The 19,187-nt window shown below is 44.9% G+C and overlaps 1 protein-coding gene across 2 annotated transcripts in view; it reads right to left on the bottom strand.

Annotated features, from left to right (window-relative positions):
* Positions 1-19,187, bottom strand: part of SLTM (SAFB like transcription modulator) — a 35,543-nt gene that overhangs the window by 9,391 nt on the left and 6,965 nt on the right. The window contains exons 3-16 of one of the 2 annotated variants that reach the window (XM_055002487.1): positions 18,028-18,092; positions 16,165-16,326; positions 13,994-14,018; positions 12,195-12,663; positions 11,587-11,636; positions 9,886-9,998; positions 6,448-6,597; positions 5,646-5,755; positions 4,922-5,079; positions 4,367-4,458; positions 3,806-3,969; positions 2,380-2,560; positions 1,363-1,487; positions 170-340 (exon numbers count right to left, since the gene is read on the bottom strand). In XM_055002487.1, coding sequence (XP_054858462.1) covers positions 170-340; positions 1,363-1,487; positions 2,380-2,560; positions 3,806-3,969; positions 4,367-4,458; positions 4,922-5,079; positions 5,646-5,755; positions 6,448-6,597; positions 9,886-9,998; positions 11,587-11,636; positions 12,195-12,663; positions 13,994-14,018; positions 16,165-16,326; positions 18,028-18,092 — 2,035 coding nt within the window. The remainder of the gene's footprint in view (positions 1-169; positions 341-1,362; positions 1,488-2,379; positions 2,561-3,805; positions 3,970-4,366; positions 4,459-4,921; positions 5,080-5,645; positions 5,756-6,447; positions 6,598-9,885; positions 9,999-11,586; positions 11,637-12,194; positions 12,664-13,993; positions 14,019-16,164; positions 16,327-18,027; positions 18,093-19,187) is intronic. The other variant, XM_055002488.1, reaches the window with a different exon arrangement.

The raw sequence follows: 19,187 nt of genomic DNA, 5'->3' as shown, positions 1-19,187 counted from the left end.
CCTATCAACTATCTAAAAGAAATATGCAATCTGCCATTCCTGGGAGATTCACTCCCGCCTCCAGTTGAGCTATGTAAAACTTACTCATAAGAATAAGCACGGCAGCCATAAGCAACAGAAACATGACGATAACAAAGAGGAATGCCTCCACCTCCACTGCCATGCATACCTCTCAAAAGATGATGACTGCACAGAGGACCCCTCTGGGTATCGACCCCTGTCCCTGTGGTCAAAGTCACTAAAGCGGTTCTGCTGGCGATTGTATTCAGAGCCATGGCTGAAACGAGCATCTGTGTCCAAGGACATCTTCTTGCTTTCATTCCAGTAGGGTTCATCTCTCCTTCAAGAAGAAGAAAGGGGGAGGGATGGGACACATTGCAGCACAGGCAGGTGTGATTTGAGCACCGCTGCTCGTATCTTACTCTTCAGGGCTCATTTGGAGGGGGAATGCACCGGAACACCATTCTGGTAGTTCCCCCAACAGTCAGGTGGCCCTGCCCACCTGACTTTGAAAAATTTTGGGCCGTTTAGGCCTCGATTGGGGCCAAAACAGCCCAGATCGGGACCGAAACGGCCTGGATCAGGTCGGTGCTGGGTGGGGGAACGCTCCCCTCCCCGTCACCAACCCGATCCTGGCCATTTAGGCCCCAATCCGGACCAAAACAGACCAAAAATGGCTGGTTTTGGCCATTTGGGGCCCGTTTTGGCCTGGATTGGGCGAAACCGTCCTGATCGGGTTGGTGCCGGGCAGGGGAAGCCTCCCCCGCCTGGCACCAACCCAGTTCCGGCCATTTCAGCCCTGATCCGGGCCCAAAATGGCCAATTTTGGCCATCTTTTTCCACTGGGATTGGGGCCGGAACGGCCGGGATCGGGTCGGTGACGGGCGGGGGTACCCTCCCCTGTGCAGCACTGATTTGGTCTGGGCTGTTTCAGCTCTGATCCAGGCCGAAATGGGCCCCAAATTATCCTCTGGCAGCAGCCGAATCCCGGCCATTTCGGCCTGGTCAAGGGGTGTGGCATGAGTTGTGCTAATGAGTTCCTGCTGCTCTTTATCTATGAAATGACCCCTTGTTTCCAGTGAATCAAATTGAGCAGGGCCTTGCTGAAATATAGTTTCACAAATGGTCAAATCTGCCCGCCCCCCTTCCCCGAGTCTCTTATGCTTTCAAATATCCTGGAAATTTCCCATGGCTCTGTAACATCAAGTTGCTCTACTTCATTCTAACAGCCAATAACACGTTCAAGAAGGATGCACCATTCTCTACACAAGCCAGCCAGCATTTATTACTTAAGGAACTGGGAAACCAGTACCAGCTCCAGAAGCTGAATAAACTCCATCTGAAAGGGAACAAAAGTGCTACCTGTGGTCAACATCACGAGGCCGTTTCAGAGAGTTTCTTTTCTCTTGCTCGTAACGAAGCTGTTGCTGCTGACGTCGAAGCTCTTCTCTTTCCCGAGCAATCCGCTCAGCTTCCTTGCGACGCTCCTAACCAGGACAAAAAACACAGGCACCCTTTCAAACATCTTTACTAAGCAGATGCATGACATTCATTTCTTATCACACCAGGGGGCAGGTGCAGGTCAGCCTCATGGGGTCACTGACTTCAGGCACAAAAGCAGCCACACAACCAGAGAGACACTAAGTGACTTTTAGGTCCCATCCCCTATAAGACTGTGACCTGCCTCCTAGAGGAAGGAGATGAGAACACCTCAACATCTGGATCACCCCAGGCTAATAAGTAGGGGAAATGGCTACAGCTGGGGTATATAGTGCCCTGAAGAAAAAGTGCAGTCCAAGTTCTGCAGAAAACCCAACATGGCAGCAGCCTTTACTAAAAGCCCCAGAACTCCAGAAAGATGACAACAGCCTGCATGAGGGTCTCTGCCCTTGCTTATCCTCCCACAGCATAGTCCCAAAGATCGAGGAGGCCTACACAGTCCAAGGGTTCACAAACACCCACGACCAACAGCCTCTGACACATTTCAAGGAATAAGTGGCAACAGAAGGGGGAAATTCTGCTCAACTTGCACTGTGGTGTTCATGAGGCTGAGGATCCCCCTGCCCTGGAAAACACCTGGAAGCATTTCTGACCTCAGGTAACTGGCGCAAGGGTGGCCTCCCCCCCCAATTGCCTCTTCCCTCTCCTGCTCTTCTGTGTTTGACCAGTCTCTGTATCAGGCATCTGAGGAAGAGAACTTGATTCTCGAAAGCTTATGCTACAATAAAATTGGTTAGTCTTAAAGGTGCTACTGGACTCTTTTTGATTTTGCTACCACAGACTAACACAGCTAACTCCTCTGCATCTTTAAAGGGAGTTCACGTTAAGACTGAGCAGTTAGTTCAAGAGCAATGGAAGCGGAAGGAGGGCGCTTGATACCTGCTCAATCCGAATGCGTTCTCTTTCCAAGCGTTCGCGTTCCATTCTCTCCCTCTCTAATTTTTGTCTTTCGATTTCAAGCCGTTCTCGCTCTCTCTGCAAGCGCTCACGTTCCTCACGCTCGCGGATAAGCCGAATGCGTTCCCTCTCACGCCTCTCACGCTCAGCAATTTCTCTTCGCCTGCAAAAGTGGGGATTTGAAAGATGGGGCTGCTTCAGGCTGCAACAGACCTCAACATTCCATGACATGCTGGCACTCAGATTGGTTTGGCGGTTGAGGCTGTGCTACACACACTGCTATTTAGAAACAGCCCTGACAGGTGTTCATTTTCTATCCGGCGAGAGAGAGAGAGCCTTCCCTCAGGCACAGGTAGCCTAGGTGGCCTTCTGCTCCTACAAACTCAGCCATGTGTGGATCCTGCGTCAAGCATAAGGCCCTTTCCTCTTATGGTGGAAGGCTGGCTTTGCACTTCCTCTAGCAGAGCAGTGACTGGAGTGCTTCTTGTAAAATTAACTCCTAGAAGGCCATACCTGGAAGAGGTGTGACATGATGGCCATTGGAGTGATCTTCTCCTCTGCACAGCAAGTGCCTCACTCTTTGTTCTTAGACTTTTGTGCTAGAGTCCAACATGCCTCAATGTCTAAAACCTGAGCTCCCTGCTAGTTCAGAATGCTACTTTTATTTTTTAAAATTTGTTATTTATAGTACGTCTTTCTTGCTGAGACTCCAGGCAGATTACACAGTCAATAGTATTAAAAAGAGGGGGCATCCAATGATAATGCAATGGGATTTGGATTGCAGAAATCTGGAACCAAACAAATTCAAACAGAGCTGAAACAAAGCATAAGCATTAACGTGACACATTAAATGATGCAGAAATTACATAGGAACCTACTTACAGCAAGACAGTACAAAATATACACAGTAGTATAGTCCATAGTCCTAACCCTTTACCAAAGCATCTTTCTGAACCATTTTGTTACAGCACAACTGTAACAAATTACTGTGTAAAAAAAGCCCTCCTGAATAGTTCAGTTTTGCATAGTTTATGGAAAGCCAGAAGTATGAGGGCCTTCCTGACCTCATTGGGCAGGCCATTCCATAAGGTGTGAGCTACACTGGAGAAAGCTCACATACAGGCAGTTGAAACTGCCCAGTTGCAGGAGGTCATGCTCCAACAGGTGAAGCTGTCATGGCAGTGTATAGAGAGAGGCAGTCCAGCAGATATGAGGGACCAAGGCCATGAAGGGTTTTGTATGGGACAGTTGATACCTTGAATTAAGCCTGGCAACTGACGGGCAACCAACGGAGCGATGGCATGCTAGGCACGCTCCACCTTCTTCTCCAGCATTTGGAAGGGAAGCCAACCACACATGACCTTGTAACCAGCACCCTTCTTCTGCAAGCCACAGTTCTGGCCCCTACCTTCGTAGCTCTACAGCACGCCGTATCCGTTCCAGGCGAACCATGTGCTCCCGCATTCTCTGCTCCTTCATTTTCTCAAAAGGCAAGATAATCTTCCTGGGTCTGTAGTCTCTGAACTTCATTTTATCTTGAAGAAAACACTCTTTGTTTCTTATTATCTGTGGCTGGATAAAGATTTTGACAGCATCAGAGTGAGGGAGGCTCGTTTACAGCATGGCTGTAATTAAGATCAACACGGCTTCCCGCACCTGCTCCGGGGCCCAAGAATTCTACATGTCAATCTGCCTATCACCAAAGCTTCCCCCAGAAGTAGCACAACACTCCTCCATTCCCAGACACTCTACTCTTCTCTATTCCTCTTTGATGCAGAATGCTTTTGGAACAGGCAGCTTGACTGAGGCACTTAAGAAGTGGGCACAAGAGAATTTCCACCACTTGTGCTTTCAGGGTAGTAGAGCTGTGGGGTTACTTACTATTTAATCTTATTTTTTTGTGATCCAATAACCCCCTTTTCTGCACAAGTCAGAAGGAAACTAAAGCCAAGTTTGAGTTAACACTTACCTTGTCAAACCTCCCCCTTCGAATTCGCCTTGGGTACACTTGTTCTCTTTTTGTTTGGTCAAGGACTACCATACGACCGGGGCTTTTCACACCTGGGGCAGGGGGAGGTGAGAAAAACATGCATCACTCACAGGGAACAAGAAAGCAGTCACTCTTTGCTAGGCCTGCATGTATTGTTCTAGGGGAAACATTCTCAATTTGGGGGACGGTGCTTTGCCTTGATGTCACAGAACAAAAGAAGTACATTGGAGGTTAACACAGCAGAAACCCTGGGCATTGTTGGGGGCGGGGAGAGAGACTGTCAATCTTGGGGCATTAAAGGACGCTCGGGACTATGTAACAATGCCTGCCCCCCTTCCTCCCTATGTCAATACAGACGCTTACCTACAAAAGTATAACAAAGCTATGTGAACACAGATGCAACCAACCCTTCCCCCCACCAAGTTAAATGGTGCCCATTTTGGAGACAAGACTGCAATCCTAGTATCCTAGGCTTGCCTGTAGGAAAACCTAAGCTGTAGATTTGTCAGTAAAGAGAACAGCTGGAATGCCTACTGATTCGCTTCTTTTCCTCAGGTGTTTTAGCAGGCTCTTGAGCAGGGCCGCTGGTTCCGTTATCGCTCTTCTCATCTTTACTTTCGGGCTTCTTTGCATCCTTGCTCTCTTTCTTCTCAGACTTGTCAGACCTCTTATCATCTTTTTTGGATGGGGCCCTTTTTCAAAAAAGGAAGCCATAAGTCAGGCTCTGTGGATATTGAAACTCAAGGAGCTCTACCTCCCGATGGAGAAGAGTCATCAGTTTTTGGAACAGCCACCACTTACACAACTGACAAGTTTTCTCTTGCCTGTTGTCAGAGTAAGGGTTTAGTTTAATTAATCAGCCATCTGTCTTCTCATCCACACAATGAGATGTACACATTTGTGTGTGTGGGGAATATAACTATATACACAACTCTGATACTACATAAAGTTCTCTATTGCACATTTGTTAAATGTAATCATAAACAGGGCAGTCCCCCCCCCCCAATTAAGTAAGGCTTCTGTCCTAACAATTTCTCAGATGCAGAAAATGCTTGATGAAGTTGAAGCTGCCGAAGGGGCAGTCAAAGGTGGAGCTTTGCCACCACGCCCAGCCCTTCGCAAAACAGAATTTTTGCAAGCTTGTCCAAATGGCAGGGGACTTCACACAGCTCTGCTACCCAGAATACTCTGGCTTCTCCTGTTCTCAAACAAAACGAAGCTTGACTTGCCCAAGCTGGAAGAGGTAGATGAAGCTTACTTGCTGGATTTATCACTTGAGGCCACTTTCTTCTCTCCGGGGTTCCTGCCAGAACCTGATTTCTCATCACCTTCTTTCTTCAGCTCTTTCTTGGAAGGATCGCCTTTTACCTGCCATTTTAAAGAAGGCATGTGATGGATGGACAGACATGTTGCCTGACAGCACATCTCGATCCCACAGAAGAAAGACACTCACTTAGAACCAAAACACTTTGCTACAGGCTTTAATTTACATTCAGGCGAGAGGGAAATGTTTTGTCGAGTCCAGGCTAACTGCTGCTTGGCTGTTAGAACTGAAGGAGGTGGGAGGAAGCATCTGATCACAGATTAAAGCCTTGGAGAAGCTATGGATAACCCATTACAATCAAGCACCTTCATCGGGGTATTTCGGAGCCCACACCATAGGCAAGTTGCAAACATGCAAACACATCCGAGCCTGCTCCAAATCATTCAGAAAGAGCAGTATAGGTGTAAAATAGGCCTGGCCCCCTCCCTAAATCAACTCCTGCCTGTGTCTTGTAAGATATCAGGCAAGCAGTTTGGTTTCTTTCAGAGTTAGTCCATTTACATAAATTCCTTTCTCTTAGAGAGACCAAACCCAATAACTGGCACCCTGTTTCCTCGAGGCTTGGCTAAAGAGCTGGCCAAGCAGTGAATAGTTTCCGAGGACTTTTTTATTTGGGGGGGGGGGGGGGAGAGCACTAACTCAAATTAAGAATGATGCACGTGGCTGCCCTATTATGAAGGTATGAGCGGGGTACAGCCCCCCCACATTCTACTCTGCCAGGAAACATGACACCTACTTTCTCCACAGAAATCTGCTGCCCATGCAACTCTGTTCGATGAAGGTGAGCTATGCACCTGGCCACTTCCGTGCTTGAGGACATGGTCACGATGCCGTAGCACTTGGCTCCAGGGCTTCGGGCATTTGTGACCACTTTTGCAGCCAGGACCTACAAACAGACACCAAAGCAGTCAAGGTTTTAAGCCAACCCCCCCCCCCTCCCAATCACATCACTGTTCTCTACTCTGGATAGCAAGGCCAGGTGGAACACCTGTATGCACACAACATGCATACTTCTTATGTGCTTTAAGGTAAGAGAGCGTTCAAGGAAAAATTCAATCCGTTCTGGACTGATGTCAACTGCTGGGTGTAATACACCTCAACTCCCTGCATCCTGCTGGCGGGCAAAGAGGAGCTTTCCGAGAGGAACCATTTTCAAGGACAGACGGAAGCCTTCTTCCACCAGTGTGATGCAAGAGAAACTGGCCCTGTGAAATTGACTACTGGACTAAGATTTATGAGAGATCACAATGGATACAGATGGGGGGAGGGGGGGGGAGAGTGTTGCAGGACAACACTTCCGAGCAGGTTTCTGCAACCAGCTCAGGCGTCAATACACTGGCAGCAACCAGAGTCCCTCACCCGGCTGCATCCGAGTATCACCATTTCAAGCCTTCTGTTGAACGCAGCTTCAATATGCAACATTTATTTAGGCCAAGAGAAAGAAACAATATCAGTTTAAGATAAATCCCAGACTCTCTGTCATACTGATCCCCTGCCCCCATCCTTCCACAGGCCAGGCTGGGTAACCAAACTGTAAGACTACAGAGTTGCATCACTTTTATTGCTGACTCCCAAACTCAAGATAGCAGCTGTAGCCACCATTTCTGGTATGAGTTCCAGACCATTTGCAGCCCGGTCTTGCCTTTGCTACTAGGATGTGGCTTGCACTCTCTCGCAACCTTCCTTAGGAAGCTTTAACTCACAGGAAAAGGAGGTACCATGAGGGGCACCCGAGCCTTAGATCACAGATGACGGCCTGTATTAGAGCATATTCTATGGTGATAAAGAAAAAATGGCCATCACAGCCATTAACTCTGCATAATGCTAACCCGAGAAGCTATCAGTGGCTAGGGGTTTACCCCATACTTAGCAGCAGACAGCTGGAAAGCATTTTCTGGATATGATCGGCAGAGAGAGCTCTACCCAAATGGCCCCACAGCTGCCACTTGCACAGTCTTCTTGCACAACTTTTCAATGTGTGCAATCTTAGATGCGGAAAAGATCCCAGGAGAAGTCAGGACAGCCTCAAGCACACTTAATCCTGACCCTTCTTGGCTACTGAGGAGGCCTGGCCAGTTGGAACAGTTGAGGTTGTCACATCCCCTCTTTGGAGGGAGGGACTGGTTCCCATGGAGCTTCAGGAAGCTATGGTTCAAACGGCTTCTTAAGCAGCAGGGCCCCTTGGCTCTACCCTTTGGGACAGCTTTAGGCCCGTGCTGGGCACGCCATTCCTAGGCAAGGTGACTTGAGTATGTGATGATTTCGCAAATCCAGGTTCCCTTGGATGACTCAGATTATCTGCACCCTGACCAGCCTGGCTTCTGACCAGATTTTGGTATTTAAACTGCCCTGGTTGGTTTAGACGGTAGCCTGCACCAAGAGTTGGATGGGGGCCATGTTCTTGTTTACTCTTCTCAGCATTCAGCTGCTTTCAGCACCACTGGCCACAATAGTTCTTAGACTGCTGTTCCAAAGCTGAGCTGGGACTGTGTTGCAACGGATCCAATCCTTCTTGGAGATTAGAACCCAGAAAGTGGTGCTGGAGGACAGCTGCTCTTTGCCCTGGCCTCTGGAGTTGTGTGTGGTTCCTTCTTGTCCTCAATGTTGTTTAACATCTATATGAAACCACTGTGGGGGGTGCATGAGGCTGTAAGGTGTTGTGCCGCCCACCTGCTGACACTCAGCTCTACTTCTTGTTTGCATCAATGGACTGTCTTGACCAGTGCCTGAGAGCAGTGAAGGGATGGGATGAGGGTGGGCAGGGCGCCTTGAAAGTCAGTCCAGAAATGACTGAAGTGCTGCTGTTTGGCTTTCTGCTGGTCTGGGCTTCAGCCTGTTCTGGACGAGGGCACATGCTCTGCGAAGACTCAGGTCTGCAGTGTGGGGATCCTCTAGGACTCAGTCTTGCTACTTTGTGGCCAGGAAGCAGCAGTAAGTTGGAGTGTATTTTATCAGTTGCAGCCCTTCTCGAGTAAGGCGGACCTAGCCAGTGTTAACACAGGCTAGGCTGTTGTAGTGCATGGTTATGGAGGGCTGGCTTTTGAAGAGTTCCAAGACACATCCTTCAGTCCGGAATGCAGCAGCCCAGTTACTGGGGTCATATTGATTTCCTAGGCACAATTCAAAGCGCTGGACTGGACCTTTAAAGGCCCAAATAAGTCTGGGATCACGATGCCTTCTCCAATATGAAGCTTCGAACAGACCTTAAGATCTGGCCAGGCCCTGCCTTAGATGTCACCACTGGAGGTCTGACGAGCTGCAATCCCTGATGTGGCCGTCTCTGTATCAACATCAAGTATCATTCCCCAGGCTCTCCTAAGCCACTATGTTATGCATCACAGGCACCCATGTCACAAACTAAGCCCTGAATGCCTGTCAACACAAACAGAGTCCTAGTACAACAACAGAGAACAGCTAGCCAGCATCTCTCATAAAAGTTTAGACTCCTGCTGACCTTCAGGGTCTTAAAATGGAAAGAAGGTGCTTGTTTTAGTTTGCATTAAGTCTTAAAATAAGTCCTTGCAAGTTAAACAAGACTTAGTCTCAAGCAAGATGGAGTTTCAATCTCTATTTCATGTATTTCCAGAAGAAGCATGCATAGCTACTGGCAGACAGAGCAAATGAAATACCTGTTTGCTATTTTAAAAGCACCATTGCTGCCCAGGAGCATGGATCCAGATCCACTAGCCAGAGCCACACTCTGCACTGCACAATTTGTGCCTGCTCAGTGGAGCAGTTCTGAAGTGCAAAGACATGAAGACGGATCATTTCCCTGAAGTAGAAATGTCCAGAACTTCCCAGAAACGAGCGTAGATAATTACTGGTCAGAAGAGAGTTTGATGAGATGGATGTGTCTAAATGTCTAGAGCCAAATGGTTATTTCTGTTTCACCTCAAAGACCGCCTATGTTCCCCCAGCTTGTTCTTTTACGTGTAAAGCAGCCTTGGTGTGTTTGACGGAGGACCAAGGATCCTACTTGAAGCGATTTGTGTTATGAGTTAGCACTACATTTGGGTACCATTTTAAAACTAGATTAATTTTAGGAATCACTTTAACTGTGAACGTACAAAGAACTCACTCTTTTAAAAAATAAGGTTTTGTTTGTCCACCTTGCTGCCACATGCACAAAGGCTTGAGATTAAGAGCCAGTTAACGTTGTAAGGTGAAGTCATACCTTCCCATATTTGCCGAAGAGATTTTTCAAGTCAGCAGCTTTTGTGTTGGAAGACAAGCCGCTCACCCACAAGTTCCTAGTTGAGCTGCTGCCGCTGCCACTGCTTGCGCTGCCTACAAACAAAAGGCCACAAGATAATGTTTCAGCCTCCATATGCTCCCTCCTGTGGTAGGTAACTCTGGGGGCCCTGCGTCTGGACTAGCACTTGCTTTAGATAAGCAGTCAGGACAGGAAGACTGGGGGTGTCCACTTGGCCACTACTGACAGAGCAATACAGAAATTTAGTGCCCTGTACATGCTTTTCTGAAGCAACAGCATTTTCAAGTTAGCCACTGGCTAGACACTCATGAAAATGGCCAGCCCGTCACTTCCCAAGTGAACATCTGCTACTCAGTTCTCACTGTAATGGCAACAGCTTTGGGTAACGTGCAGGCAATGTCATTAAACTGTGTCACTTCATCCATTGGGGTCCTTCGATGAGTCGCACTGACCGGACAAAGCGATTTTAAAGTCAGGATTAGCTGCTGAGATAGTATACTGCAAGGAGAACTGTTCTTCTGAATCAAGTGATTGCTCTACATTTTTTATCTGTAACTAACAATGGGCTGCATACTCTGGGCAAAGGTCCACACATGTTGGGATGAGGGGAGAAATGGACTGTTTTGGCCAGTTCTCCTGCATTGTGGCAGCCCTTTAACTTCCATTCGTGCTGCCCCCTGGGGATCCTCCATCTCTCCAAAGCAGTGATGAGGGCAGGGAAGGGGCAGCTGTGCTTCCATTCATGGAATTCAGACGGACTCCAACCTTGTATTACATATGCGGCATACATTCCCCCATCATGAGAAATGAGCACTGTACATTCAGCAAGTACGTAATGCAATAACTTGCTTTGGTGTACATGGTATTTTGATTAAGTGCAAGTTCTGCAATAATCAGCAGAATGCTTCTATTCATAAATTACTTTGCTAAGAACAGGCAACAAGGAGGAATTAGTTCCTAGTAATGGAATACTTCCTCTTATACATAGTTCTGCCCCAACACTTAACAGAAACAGGTAGCTATGACAACTCTGGACGTAAAAAGATTTGTTTACTGCCTATATATTCTGTAAATGACAAGCACGGGAGTCTTATTGACAGCAAGAGAGAAATAAGGGGCTCTGCAGGGAAGAGATCTTCCTCCTGTATCTGGCTGTCTAATTCCTGTTTGAAATGAAAAAGTTCTCACTAGTTTAAAGGACTGATTTACACCCCAAAGCATAAACAATCCAATGCCCCTGAGATGGAAAGAACAGTATTCTATAATGGGCAGATTGCAAGATTAAGAGTGGGATGATCTGGAATTCAAATCCACCCCGCCCACCCCCACCCCCGACTGCTGAGAAGCTCACTGGGTTTATCTTGGGTCAGTGACTCTCTCAGTCTAACCTACCTCGCAGGGCTGTTGTGAGGATAATGGCAAAAACAACAAACACCCTCCTGAGTTCCTCAGAGGAAGCTCAGGGTGCAAATGCAACTCTCAGAGGCTCAAGAAAGCTCCAGTCAAGTGAAGAAAAAGCCCAAACCTTAGAGAAAAGGCAAAGCCTGAGTGCGAGTATTACCCACTCGATCTTCAAAGCAGAGGAGAGAGAAAACTCACTCCATGACTAGGTACCAGAGCTAGGAGGGTCATTCTAACCTGCCCCTACAAAGGATCCATTACCTTTGTCATCCTTTGATGCAGTCTTGCTTTCTTTAGATTCCTTAGTAGAGCTAAAAGGAACAAAAATCAAAGCAAATTGAACATGTAGAATTTCCTTGCCAAGAATCTTACACTATTATGCAAATCATTTCTGAAACATAAATAAGTAAGTGAGGGCCGGACTGTCATGTGAGGAAATGTGACCTTTCCCTCATCATGGCTTCTTGCACTGATTTTCCCCATGATGCCTGAAGATCTAGAGTTTCTGACAATTTTATTCAGTGGGTATATGGCAATCTTCTCCACATTCAGGGCTGGGACTTGGCTTCATTACGGTGTTCTTAGAACTGAGAGCTGTTCATTACCATCATCACAAGGGTACTTAAAACTTGACTATTTGAAAAAAATAACAATATGCTGTCAATTCACCAATGCAATCAGCAGGATAAAGAATATACGAAGATCCCGATTTTTTTTTAAAAAACACAGGTAACTTATGGCCGTCAAAAACATTTTACAGGCAGGAGCATAAGATACTAATTACAAGTTTCTTGCTGCTACCCCCATAATGCAGAGTGATCTTATTGAATGCTGGTAGTATCTTAAAGAACGGACATAGAAAGACAAACCTCTTTGCTTGACCAGTGGCCCCAGTAGACGAGGGACCTTTCTTCAAAGTATCCTTGTCTTTGTCTCCAGAGTCTGCTTTCTTCGAGCCTTCTCGGGCTTCTTTCTTGACAGGATCCCCTTTCATGCCGTCTTCCTTCTTACCATCTTTATGGTTCTCAGTCATCTCATAATTCTTGCCTTCCTTCTCCAGGCTTGGCGCACTGGCATCCTGCCCATCTTTTGGCTTACTTGCTTCTGAATCTGTAATTTTCAGATTTTTACCTGTTTCTAGAAGGTCATCGCCATCAAAATCTAGAGTGATGGCATCTTCAGCCTGGATTGTAACCGATATGTTATCATCCTCAGCTTCTTTCCCAGACGCGTTTGCTTCCACCTCTTCATGAGCAGAGTGATCAGCCTCAGCTAGGCTCTCTTCTGAAGGAAGAGGCTTAGATACTTCTTGTGTACCATCACCAGAACCTGCTTTATCTAAGAGGATTTAACAGGAATAAATATGGCAAAACAAGAAGTTTAAACATTTTCATATTCATAAAGCTAGAAGAGGACCTAGAAAATACAAAGCCAGTTATTAGAACTGATGGAAGGTTAGGAGAAAAAACATAAGGGGCATTAACACACAAATCAATCCTTTAACCCAGGATCACTCATTCTTCATGGCAAACAAATTTTCTAGATAAAAGCACCAAAAACTGAACAGGAATCAAGACACGAGTGGGTTTCATCCAGAAGACACCTGTTCTTCAGTACAAGCATCTGGTTTTCAAAGCTGCAGGCGATAAGCAAAGAAGCTCTTCTTCATAGCTCAACAGCAAGTCAATATTCCCAGACTTCCATTTACGAGTCTGTTCGTCTTCCAGTATCCTTCAGATGGCCCAGAGCTCATGAGCCAAATCCTTCACAGCTGCACAACTGTCCTTCCTTCCTTTCCAGTGGCTGCTTGCCAGCCAAGGGGCAGTTGCAGAAGTCAGCTGCGCTCAGTACAGAACAAACTTTAGGCCAAAGTTCACGGAAGGCTTGCATGCAATCTTCTTCATCCCATGCAGATGGGTCCATATGCTCAGTCCTCTCGTTGGCGCCCCCCAGCGACATTCGCACTTTATGAGAAGAGGTTTCTGCTGTGGGCTTCCTTACAAAGACCAAGTTCACACCCACATGTGTGAACAGCCTTCGTGACTTCATGTCTAAAGTCACAATGATCCCATGTCCTTTAGTCCACCAATATGCAAGGTCCTTAGAGTGCTCTCTGTGTGTCTTCTTTAGCAAGGCCAGTCAGAAGTGGGGTACTGCCAATGTGCTCCGTAGAGTAGCTTTTAAAGGCACCAGTGAGCAGACTCCTTCCACAGGTTCCCAAATCTCACATGAAACCATGAAGCATGATGTGGCGTTGGCCAGTGCAGTAAAAAGCAGAATGCCATCCATCATTTGAACGGCTGTCAAATTCCATTCTGCAGAACATTTCATTCCCATGAGGCACCTAGCAGTTATTACAGTGCAAGACAAAGTGTATATAGCAAGACTTACCGTAGGTAAGATTCATACCCAAAGAGTTTGGAATCTTTGCTCTATTAAGGCACTTAGTAGACCATATGGATGGATCAAGCAGGCAGTAAAGTTACTGGTGTGTGTGTGTGAAATTGAAAGAAAAGCCAACTGAAAGCATGGATCCAACCACTGTCCTTAGGAGAGATACTTATGGCTGACATGTTTAACAGTAAGCAAAGTGATGCACCTGCCATTTCTGAAAAGCAACCTCAAGTATCTTAGAGCATTCTGAACTCTACTAAATTTCAAAACATACCTTTCTCATTCTCTTCTTCTCCATCCTGTAAGTTAGAAAAAAAATCTACTAAGTATTTACAATTCTCTTTAAACAGAGCAGGCAAACTACTAATAATTCAGAAACTGAGCAACCAACAAAAAGGCTTTGCTAGCAATCTTTTGTATTGTTAACATCTAATAAATTTTTAAAAATTAGGCAGGCAATACACTGAGAAACTCAGGATTAGTCAACAATTCCATTCAGAGACCTAAATACATCATTTTGTTGAAATGGCAGGCTCCTGCTTCTTCCACACAACTGATCTGAGAAGCAAATTCTACTTTTGATAACCCACACAGTTAATCTAAATTAACTTGCAGATGGCAAGGGGGTAGATAATACAAAAACTTCAAATAAAAGGTACAAGACCAAAAAACCCATTGCAACTCCATGAATTTGCTGAGAGAAGTAATCTGGGATTGCCGGCCATCCATACGTGACAGCCGACAGCTTCTTCTTAACTGACTGGAGACAGGGGACATGCCTACTCCACACATTACTGTGCTCCCTGCAAAGGCCATGCATGCAGTTCAGGTGACACGCATGTCTCAAAGTGCCTTCTATCGGACCATGCTAGCACGCCAGCCGCAACCCCTCCTCTACAGAGCTGAGCTGGCCAGTTATCCAGACCTTCAAAGCTCCAAACCGTTTACTTCAATGCACTGCATGTGATGCTGGTCTTCGAAGACTGCTTGGGAACTGCAGCTGGTCTGGTATCTGGCAGCTTGCCAGGAACTGGCTGGCTGGCATGGTGACTGATGGCAGCAAAGCCAACACAGAGTAGATTTTGGCACAGTTGCTGGTTGGCATGCTATGCCGCATCAGAAATATGAGGAGATCTCGTTCATCAAAATCTCCTGATGTCTTGCTTGAAAGGCCCAGCAGCAAGCCACAATCTCATTTATCTGTGACATCGGGTTGTGTGTTTTGAACGCCGGTCCCTTCTGAATCCATGTGTCAGTTGGTCTGTGCTCTGCTGAGGTGTTCTACTGGTTAGTTTCGTACTTGTTTTGCAGTTTCTAGCTTAAGAACTCCTTTGCAGAAGAGTGGTTTAGAACTTTAATACAAATACATTTAACTAAATACATCTGGGAAGCTTTTCTACACTGCAATAAGATCTTGCACTCCAGGGACTCCACAGTTTCCTTCCAGCTGAATGCAAACATGGGCCAGCTTTCTAAGCAGCTTTAAGAAGATAATTTAGAAACTTACAAGAGTAGCAGCAAAGCTTTCATCTTCCGCATCTTGAACCTCAGTGCCCCCAAGGAGACAAACCAAGACACGCTAACTAGGGCAGTTTGGAACTAGTGACACTTTCCACAGGAAGTGGGTGTGCCAATTCAGAGAACTCTCGGCTTCAGTGACCGCTAGTTCTGACAAGCTGCCACAGGTGGAACAGACTAACTGGGAAAGCGAATCGCAGGAAACTGATACGATGCTTTCAGAGTCATCTGGCAACTCTGCAACACTAGGCTTCAACAAGTTGTGGGCCTTGTCATGTTTTCTCAAAATGGAACCGTTTGCCTAACAGAATGCTGCAGCCACATATGCCCACTGTCTCAAAGTACACTGAAGCACCCTGTGTGTTTGTGTCAAACATTCCTCGAGCTGAGCTACTACTTAACTTCGTATTGCCCTTATTTTAAGGAAGTACCATACTATATGCTCTGCCAGGACAAGTGGGCGTCCTCCCAACCCTTGGAGACACAGGAGAGCTGGGAGCTCAGCTCCTCCTCCCACATCACTGCTGGAGATGTCTTCTAGCACTATGCAATGCTACGCTGCTGCAGCAGAGTATGAGAAGCCTCAATGAAACCAGGAGACAGCTGATGTAAACTATCAACAGCATCATTTGATCAAAGGGAAACAGCAAGACACTACGCTAATTTAATTTCTAGGCTACACAAGAAAAAAGTCACCACCATTTGGTCTGGCTACAGTTGAGTCTCCTCCTTGCCATCTACCAAGTTCAGAACCTGCCGAGAAATCCCTTCCCTGAAGCACTAACGGCTATCCACAACTCTGGAAGCTAGTTTCTGGCTGAGAAGCAAGAACACAGTAACTTAAAAAGTCAAAACAGGGCAACTTTCAAGGGATTAACATTTTGGATACCATCCCAACATTCTACTGAAGGGGTTTCTGTAGCATACCTGGTTTTCCAAGTCCTTTTCAGGTCGCTTCGAATTAGCTTTCTTCTTCTCAACAGAAAGCAGTACTTTAGAGTCATCTTCGTTCTCCACCGATTCTTCAGAGTCTTTCAATTCATCATTTCCGTCCTGGTCACTTGCCTCCTGAGCTTCCAGCTCACATTCCTTTTGAATATGAATACCACTTGATATGACACGGGTACATTAAGGCACACAGCCATCAGCAGATATTAAAGCAAGGAGTAGCTAAAAGTGTGGTCTCCTCACTCTATCAGAAAATGGTTCATGCTTTCCAGGTTTCGCACAATCACCACTCTATTGCTTGTTACTCACACACAAATTTTAATTTACAGTATGAGTCACATGCTAGCATAATAGAAAAGTGATCAATTGTAAGAGCAGACTGAACAATGCTTTATATTCTAGCATAAGGAAAAACCTGTCTGTCTTTGTAGCAGGAATATGTATTAGATCACAATATACTCTCATTATATACGTGCACTCCAGTGAACTGTGTATAAACTTTAATGTAGTTTGTTAGCAGGTTGTATAAAAACACAGATGTTCCTTTAATCTTTTTTACAACCAATTAAAAGTAATTGGATGAAGGTAGATTAATGATTTTTTAATTGCTAGAATGATCCTGTAACAATCTGCTCATTTAACTTTTGTCAACTTTTAAGGACGTATGAAGCTTATCTTGAACCTGGACCATAGCATCACACAGTGTTGGAAGAATGTCACATGACTGAAAATCTGAATGACCAGCTAAATCTAAACCCAATCTTATTTTTCTACTGTTGCCACATGTGAAGAATATTTGAGATTCTTTATAAATAGCAGACGTTAATTAGTGTAAAAGATGTCACTCAGACAAGAGATCAGGATTTTGACAAAAGAAATTTCATAAAGAAAATTTAGGTGAGGAATGTTTTATCTATGTATGTACTGAAAATCCAATGCATTTCAGAGTAGACTTGAGTATAATCTGTTTTTAAATCATTACTAGCTTTAATTGAGAGATGTTAACAGATTTACTTTTTAGTGCAGGCATTTCTTTTTTTTTAATTTTTATTGGATTAGATATCATTAAATTATACATTACAATCAATTTCCTTTAATTTTTCCAATTCTAACCCCCTCTTTCCCCCCCTTTTGTTGACTTCCAACAGTTTTCCACCCCTTGTCCCTTTTCCCCTTACTCATTTTAAATTTATTCTATCTATCAAACATAAACTTTCACATTCTTCTAAGCTTCTATATAACACAGTGCTCCTTCTGTCTTCCTACTTACTGTAACAACTAGATAATACATAACTAAATAATACATTCTTGGCATATTTTCTTTTGATAATAATCATTTGGCTAATTTTGGTACTCTATACTCTATCTTATAATCTCATCTTCAATATGGGACAAACAATTTATCCTCATTTAGCATAATTTAAAATACTTCTATAAACAGTACATTCAATATAAGTCAACCAATTTAACTTATACTCTATATATTACTTTTCTACATATCTTCATCAATTATTGGTTTCATTTTTTCTTTCCTGTTAACCCTTTCTTGGTGGAAAGGGTTAACAGGAAGAACTGACAAATAAACTGTAGTAAGACACAGCTTCTCTAACAGAATTCTGCTTTCAGGTCTCATTTGAAGCTTCTGAGCTCAACAGAATTTTATAGGGTTAACTCTTGGAGACTGGACAGTTTAGCGCTTTAATGAAGAATGGATAAAACACCCCATTACACCTTCATCGAGCACGCAGTGCAAAGATATGCAATCCTATAAGTTCCCTGTAATTTACCCCCTATTACAAGTGCTTAGGCTTGGATCTCTAGTTTCAATTTTCATAATATTACCTTGACTAAGGAGTCATCTTCCACTGAAGCATCCCCACTTAGTTCATCGTTTTCCTGCTTCTTACCTAAAGAAAAGGACATGCTAATGATCACTTGGAATTTAGCTGGGATTTAAGTGACATGTCACCATACCAAAAAAGCTCTCAAGGCAGCTTCCCAAATGAAACCCATGGCACAGATCATCCTCACTGCAGAAGATCCTTTTCAAATGCAACAAGGAAGGGAAATTGAAGGGCAAGGAGTTCAAGAAACCTAACATTTTTACTCCCACCCAAGATTGGCAGTCAGTTTATTTTGCAATGCAATGAATGGAAAACACTGTAAACTGGTGACCATCATTTAGTGCAGGATTTACCTTCCTGATTGCCCTAACATTGCTACCTGCATATCGAAAACATTTCAATTTTTGCAAAAAGAAAAAACAAAGTAAGCTTGCAAAAGCTAATTAGCTAATACGTCAATTTCTAGAAAGAATCAAGTTCCCAGAGCTGCTTGATAATCTCATCATTTGACAGTCATCCAGGATAACGAGTGCCCGGGTCACTCTACAACATCTAGCATTTGTGCTAAATGCCCAGGCGGCTATTCAAAATGTGCTTTGCTTGCTTTAAAAAAAAAAGTCACTACAGCCAAGGGAGTGAGTTATCCAATGGCCCATCACAATGCTCTAAAACAAAAAAAGTAGTTTTGCTTTAACACATCACAAAGTCCACATGACTAAGATGCTGAGCTACAGATGACAAAACATACCTTCTATTATAGATTGATAGTCCTCTTCTATTCTGAATATCTCCATGTGTCTCAGAAGAAATTTTAGATTAAAAGTATGTATACCCAAGCATGCTTGAAGTTTCTCATTGTACACTTATCTGTACACGAATCAAGCAAGCAGATAAGCCCATCCTCCAGGGCAGAAAACGGGCTGGCTTCTTAAAATTTGATTACTCATTATAAACAAAAAACCATGGGATAAATCTGTCTTATGAAATCAATAATTATTCAATGCATGGCCTAACAAGTCACAGATTATTACGGGCTGGATCTTGGGGTCTAGGACTGAAGCCATCACAAACACGGGCATCAAGCCCCTGGAGATTTCTCCCCTACCCTGTCACTGGGAAAATCATCCACCATGCCCACTGGGGCAGTCCTGTATGCAC

This window comes from Eublepharis macularius, chromosome 18 (genome assembly GCF_028583425.1).
Source record: "Eublepharis macularius isolate TG4126 chromosome 18, MPM_Emac_v1.0, whole genome shotgun sequence".
NCBI classification, from domain to species: domain Eukaryota; kingdom Metazoa; phylum Chordata; class Lepidosauria; order Squamata; family Eublepharidae; genus Eublepharis; species Eublepharis macularius.
The sequence above is the reverse complement of the archived record's forward strand: the minus strand, read 5'-3'. Positions and strand labels throughout refer to the sequence as shown.